We start from the raw sequence: 7438 nt of genomic DNA, 5'->3' as shown, positions 1-7438 counted from the left end.
GGTTTGAACCCAGGGACTCACGGGCTAAGGTATATTGTCAATCCTTGCATTTGTTTTTTAAGGAAAAAAAAATGCTACCTCCTTCCTGTTCTCTTTTCTCTTAAGAATTAATTTCAACTAACATAACACACATTGGCGTAATTTCATAGATAATAACAATTAGGAGCACCAATTATGTCTGCAGCTACTTTTATTAATTTTACTTTTGCATTGAAAAGCACTTTTAGGACACAATTAGATCTTTTAATTCAACAATAAGAACCATTTTAACTCCTAAGTTAATTGAACAAAAGAACTATATTAGTTAGGAATTTGGGGGTGTATAACATGAAACTCAAACTTGAATCAACTGAGGAAAGAGATTTTAGGAGAATAATTATGTATTTCCGATTTGAATGACAGCAAGGCCTGCAGTTACATGAGCTGAGACACCCTTAACGCAGGCCACATTGTGGGAATGGCTGGAATCCAGACACTAGTAATTCTCAATTTCACAGGTCAGAAGAGTACTGACTCCACTACTAGATGGGCCAAAAATAAATACAGTAAAAGCAAGCACAGATTCTGCAGGTCCACACAGAACTACAAAAAAAAGAAGGTGATAAGGTTATGTGTAACGTTGTAAGCTGGCGGTAAGGCAATCTGTAATACTTTGGTTTTTCTTCTCCTTCCTCTTTCTTTCTTCCTCACCCTTTTTCCCTTTCTCCCACTAAAATAATAACCAGTCAAAGCAGTGAATGAATATTATTTAAACTTCAAAAATGTCTCTCTCCCTTTCTTATGATTCTCCCCCCTCCCCCACTTCCTCCTTACACCTAAGTTTTCACTGGCAGGATGTCCCTCAGAGTGCACATACATCATTGCTCATGTTAATACTAGAACGGTTTCAGAGCCGCCTATGTTATGGTGAGGGGCAGGACTGCTGTGGGGGCTGCTGGCTTAAGCTTTCCACTATGCATTTCCACACTCGGAATCCATCGCATCATCTTCTGGGCTCTGAGATTTGGATGCTCGCTCCAGGTCCTGCTGCTTCTTCAGCTGCTGCATTTTCATGTTTAAATCCAGTAATGTTCGGGCCAGCTGATGGTTCTGCAGACGCAATTCCAGCTAGGAGAAAACAACAATAATAAGGAGAAGAAGGGATTTTATTAGTTTGAGATATATATTGAATGAAACTGCTCTCTGGCTGCACATGAGAAATAAAGAGCAGGCAGGCAAGGAAAATGAGACAGAAAGAAAGATGTGTTTCTCAACTTACTCTCCCTTTCTGACTGTTGGCTCCTGCTATTAAAGTAGCTTTTTCTACAACAAGGTAAAAACCCAGATAAATAAATAGCTTTTGAAATGGCCTTGAAATGAAAACAAAAATAGCTGATGCACAAAGCTGTCCATGTGAAAAATACCGACGCACCGAGGGCTGTTCTCAAGGAATGGCTAGTGAACACAGTGAAATCATTTATCTTTATGAGCTTTCTGAGCCACAGGATAACTGCCTGGGGCCACATGAGTGTTGGGGTCTGGGTCCATTTACTTGATTACTTGTCATTTTGAGTTTTCAGGATTTTCAATGGCCTCCCTGCTGAGTAAAAGCATATAAGGACACCTCAGAGGCACATGTATAGTTATATGTCCTTACATAATCTAACACTTTTCACTCTAGAACAAAGCAAGACTTACTCATAACCTCCTCCAATGGGAGCTTATGAGGCCCTCATGTGTTCAAATAAAATTTTAAAAATGACATCTCCAAGGACAGGTTACTTAGGAGGCAATTCACACAGTTTGGCCCAGCTGTATTATAACCTAAAACTAAGGATCAACTGTTTGCATAGTTCATCAATTGAAGTCATGCTTCATGCAGTTTGTAAAATTATGTTTTCTGAGTGCCATCCTCTATCATCTCATCAACAGTAGCCCTCACGGTAAGCCAGGGCACTGTAATAGTAAACTGCAACTATTGCATTGGTGATTCCTCCTCAACTTGCAAAATAAAATATCAGGCAGAAGTATCTTTTCATTTTCCTCTGATGCTTATTCTTTATTCTTTGCACTTGGAACTACTTCTCTGTAAACAAGAATTGGAAATGTTAAAGGAGACAGACATCCAAGGCACCCAGCAAATAAACAGAAACAAATCACACAGTCATTGCCATAAGAAGCCCCAAATAATCTACCAGAAGGCTGTCCTCTGATGTGTTACTCAGGCTCTAGACTCCTGCCCTGCTTTTCTAGCTTCATTTCCTAGCACTGTCTCCATGCCAGCTCCTATCACAGGTGGTTGGACGCCTTGCCAGTCCCAAGGGAATGCTGTGCTGAGACATTGCTGTGCCGAGACATACCTCCATCCAACCCTCTAGTAGAATGCACTTTGCTACATCTCTTTCCATGGAATGCAAACAGACATCAGTAGTTCCTGAAAAGCCTCCTGTAATCATGGCCAGGCATTGTTGCCTCTTAATCATGCTTCCATTGCATTCCATTTACATGGGTCTGGTGACACACAGACTGCACTAGACTGGTGCTGCTGAAGGCAGAACTCTTAATGGTTGCATTCTCAGTTATGTGTGTGTTGCCTAGGCTTGCATAGTAGGGTCTCAGTATCTTTGTTAAAAGACTTAGTGAATGGAGGCATGAATCAATGAGGTGATGGATGTCTGCCCTCTACTTTCATGCCACAAATCAAGGGGTAAAACTACTGCTAATTTTTCACCCATCTACATGAAGTGTGTGTAATTCACACTTATTTGGGAAATACAAACATGTGTGGTTTTTAAACTTCTTTCATCATGGATCCCTTTGAGAGCCCGATGAAAGTTCCAAAATTTCGCTGAGAAATAAAGGGGGGGTTATATATAGAAAACTTTAGGTTTAACTCCAGAAATCCAGTCAAAGAACTTAGAAATTAATGTCACACTTTAGTAAGCTAAACATAACTTAATATATGTAACAACATGACTGATTGACTGTTCATCATGTCCTGTACACTATGTCTACACATGGTAATACTCATTCCCGTAGAGATCTAGCTACCAACCCAGATCTAAAACGACTTCTAGTGGCGATGATATTGAGCTAAGTATCCACTCTCTGCTTCTTTCTTATGATCAGTCACACTGACTAGGGAGTTCCTGAAGATGTGGACCAGGGCCTACACTCCAAGAAAACAGCATCTGAATATGTGTAAAATTCTCTGCTTCCTATCCAGAAATTTTGAATTCTTTTTAATTTTTTTTCATGTCTTTACTTATGCATGTCTGTGTTTGCATGTGTGAGTACAGCCAGCATGTGTCACACAGTGTTCCTGTGTGCCAATCAAGGAGTGGGTGGGTTTTCTCCTGCCACCTTGTGGGAGCAACTGGGATTGAATTCAGGTCTTCAGGCCTGTCCACAAGCACCCCTAAAGCGCCACCTCTTTGGCTCAATTCTCAATTGTTGATATATTCTTATGTGTCCTTTTAGGCACAATCAGCTTCCAAGATCTATAATAATTATAAAAATAACAACAGTCAATTAAAAGTGCACATATGGCCTAGGCATGTCATATAATATTATCTCATACAATTATTGCAGTCATGAGATTTTCTCTACACACTAAACAAACTCGGGTCTACAAATTCACACTCTCAAAGCTCAACAGTCTGCAAATATTGGCAGAGCCTTTGAGTCTCTACCTTCTGTCACCCATAATATATTCCTTGTCTAAACCTCCTATTGATGAAGCAACTTGTTGGAATGCTAAGGTTAAAGGTGTCTCTGAGCTTGTCCCACATGACCTGTGCGTGAGTCAGCAGGAGGTGGGGGAAGGGGTGACCTAACCCAGCTCAGCAATGTGCCAGACCCTGGCACTCCAGCGTGGCATCTTGGCCCACAGCACCAACCTCCTGGTGTGCAGTGAGGTGGTTTCACCAACAACATGGCAGCTTCCCCCATCCAGCTTCTTGGGCTCACCATCATGCTCTAAATGGGAACCAAAGGTTCCACATAATGCCGCTAGATCAAACATGATTTGTTCCTTATCAAATTCAGATCGCTAATATGGTTGGTTAAGTAGGATTTACTATCATGTTGCCCTTTTTAAAACCAGAAATGTAATCAATCAATCACCCTCCAAGGTCTCTTCACTGTGTTCTGAAGTAGTTAGTTGTCGCATTCAATGAGAACTTCCAAGTCTTCATTACACCGCATTCGTATACGTCTCCATTTCAAAGGCTGGGTTCTTTATACTTTTGTCCTTCTCAAATTGTTTTTAATTTTTTTTTCATAAAAGTCATCTAAAGTATCTACACACACTCCTTCCTGTTAAACGCCCAGTTGTTTTCTGAATTCTTAGCAAGGAATAAAATAAAAATAACTGGCATAACTTAAGAATTTCTGGTGGATTCATTATCTATCCATCTAGGTTGTGGGTTTCATACAGTTTTGTATGTCGCCAAACATACATAGACTAAGAGTTTGCTATGGAGATGCTTCTAGACTAGAGGATAGAAAACTGCAGACACAGACTGGGGAGGGACTCCTGGAGTCTGGGCCAGTCCCTGGACTGTAGGCCAAGCTCTGCTCTGTGGAGTTGTGACACAAGGAGGCCTCAACACTGAGTCTAGAGGAAACCAGATGCCCAGGATCCCCCAGCCTGTGGGACACCCTCTGCCCCCGTCCTCCTATGAGCTAAGCCCTGGCTTTGAGTGAAGGACTGGGTTCAGGAGTGCGAGCCCCGCCACGCAGCCCGTGCTCACCAGCTCCGCGCGCAGCCGAGCCAGCGCGCACTCCATGCGCGCCCGGGTCCGCTCCTCTCGCGCCGCCGCTGCGGCCGCCGCCACAGCTGCCACCGCCTCCCGCGCGCGCCTGGCGCGCCCTCGTGCCGCCGCCCGCTGGAAAGCGCGCTCCAGCTGTCGCCGGAGATGCTCCAGTACCGGGCTGGATGCCCGGGCCTGCTCCTGAGCCTCAATGCGCCAGGTGCCGCAAGGGATGCGGTGCATGGGATGAAAAGCTGGGGACCACAGCGCAGCCCTGCCAGAGACCCCGTAGAGTCCCCGGGACATCCGCTGTCTGCAGTGGCTGTAGTCACCCAAGCCCATCGCGGTCCTTCCTGCGGTTCTCTTGACTGGGGACTTGGGTGCAACTATGAGCTTTTTAAGCCGATCGGGGCGGGGGCGGGGGCAATTAACGGAACAGGCAGGACCCTGGCAGTGAACGCTATCACTGCTCGGCCACTCAGAGCGCTGCTCTGCTCCTTGTCCTTCTCCTGTCTTCTCTACCTCATAGCAACAAGGGAAGAAGGCCTTGTGACTAGACCAGAGGTTCCAACTGGATCGCCTTTTTTTTTTTTTTTTTTTTTTTTTTTTTTTTTCATGGAAACTGGAACAGTCGACCCATGCGGGATAGAAGCGGAGGAATAAGCTGAAGGTTTGCAAGGCAAAGAAGGATATTTGCCACAAAGCCGTCCCAATTGTGTTATTTCTTAGTACTGTGCACTTTTGAAATAGTTCCTGGCGTTTCACACTTTGAACATCGTACCAGGTGAAATAGAAAGTCTAGATGCCCCTCTGATCCTCTACCCTCAAGTGTTGCTTACAGCCCAGAGAGCAAAGTTCAGCCCAGTTTGCAAGTTAGAATAGTCTTTCTAACTATCTTTCTGAGATTTCCACTAGCCCGGAGTTCTGGAACTCGGTGCTCTACTCTGTCCTTGACGACTTCTTGCCGTGTTCACATTTAAGAAAAGGTTAAAATGAAAGGTCAAAAACCTCCCTTATTCCGAAATGTAGGATAGTATAATTCCCAGTTCAATGTAATCATGCATTGATAACAATTATCTGTCATATAAGGCATTTTTAACTGACTCTTTTGGAGTTAATTGAGTTTCTTCACAGGAATGAACAGTCAAATATAAGTGATCATAGACAACCGTTACAAGAAGGAACAGTGTCGGAAACAGTCACACAGAGAGTTAATGATTCCTCTATGAAAGATTTGTCCATTGCCTGAAGTGTCAATGGTAGGTGTAAAAGATAACAAAGGCTCATTTATATTCTATTATATGCCTTATATTATACTGTATATTGTTATAGTACTTCAGTTATTAAACAATATTATCTTTACACTGCCCTGTGAAATGGATACTAATAGTTTCCATTTTTTCCAAATAAGGAAAGTGGAGCAAAAAGTTCATATGCATTCCCACCAAAAAGTCAGTCACAGACCGGAGTGATCTGCTGGGAATTCATACCTAGGAGGTCTGGCTTATGCACTCAAATTACTGATAAATACTCTCCTCCTGAAGAGAGAGAGAATTGCACTGAGAAAATGCTCAGGCTCTCAGAGCTCCTTAAATTCGGCTCTACTGAAAGTGCCTCAGTCTTAACCACATAAGGAATGCAGGTTACCCAGCCTTTACAGACAATCCACAAGGTCAATACCTGATAGTTGACAACTTAAGCACAGCCATTGCTTATGGTTGTGTAAGAGTTGCTGTATGAATGTGACAATGTCCTCTTTTGGTAATAAGTGAAGAATCCAGGGTCTGGGAAGATGGCTCAGTGTGGAAGTGCTAATCATGCAAGAATGAAGACCTAAGTTTGTGTCCCCGGAACACATGTAAAACATCCAGGCAGTGGTACCTATAATCTCATCTCCAAGGAGACAGAGACAGAGAGCGTGGTGGAGCTCAATAGCCAGCCAGTCTTCCTGAAACAATGAGCTCAGGGCTCAATGAGACGGTGACTCACAAATTAAGCTAGTGCACAACTGAGAAAGGCACTGGACATAGAGCTTTCATATGCATGCATGTACACAAGGGATGGGGAAGGGAGGAAGGGAAGGAGAGAGGGAGGTAGGGGGAGAGAGAGAGAAGCATCCATACAGTCTTACCTTACCAACAGTGAATGATAAGCTTTAATGTTTTGTGGGCAGGGGGCAAGGTACTGGGGATTTTTGCTTGTTTCCTCTGTATGTGTGTGCATGTGGGGGGGGGTCTGTTGGTAGAGCTTGAAAACCAGTCCTAGACAATGAACAATATAAATGTTTAAAATTAGTGTTCTGTCATGACTTTTAACTTGAACTTCCAGAACATTTACTTCAGCAAGAATTTCAGTTAAATTCAATTTAACTGAGTTCAACAGAGTAAATGCTACATGTTCAGTATTAAGTCCAGGACCATGTGAGAGAAATACAAAGATGAATAAGATATGGTTTTGCCTCCAAAATCAGAGAACCTGGAGAAACAAACTCATTCATTCAACAGTGTTTATGTAATGCCTTATTAAGCATCAAATATTATACATGATGTCTGGCTACAATAGTAAACCAGAGACACAACAGTATTTTAAAAGAAGCATATATTATCAGAAATTATTTTATATATTTTTCAGCTGAAGTATGCTTTGACTTCTAAAACAGTTGTTTTTCTTTTATACTGAAAAGTTGAATTGAAAGTTATTGGATG

General features: G+C 42.7%; 1 protein-coding gene across 1 annotated transcript; it reads right to left on the bottom strand.

Annotated features, from left to right (window-relative positions):
• Nucleotides 1-805: 805 nt before the first annotated feature.
• On the bottom strand, nucleotides 806-5241 carry Aard (alanine and arginine rich domain containing protein). Its single transcript, XM_051202584.1, has 2 exons — nucleotides 4734-5241; nucleotides 806-1107 (listed from the first exon to the last, which is right to left on the bottom strand). The coding sequence occupies exons 1-2, from the start codon at nucleotides 5073-5075 to the stop codon at nucleotides 952-954; spliced, it is 498 nt and encodes a 165-aa protein (XP_051058541.1). The 5' UTR covers nucleotides 5076-5241; the 3' UTR covers nucleotides 806-951.
• Between the last annotated feature and the right edge of the window lie 2197 nt (nucleotides 5242-7438).

This window comes from Phodopus roborovskii, unplaced genomic scaffold (genome assembly GCF_943737965.1).
Source record: "Phodopus roborovskii unplaced genomic scaffold, PHOROB, whole genome shotgun sequence".
Classification (NCBI taxonomy): Eukaryota; Metazoa; Chordata; class Mammalia; order Rodentia; family Cricetidae; genus Phodopus; species Phodopus roborovskii.
The sequence above is the reverse complement of the archived record's forward strand: the minus strand, read 5'-3'. Positions and strand labels throughout refer to the sequence as shown.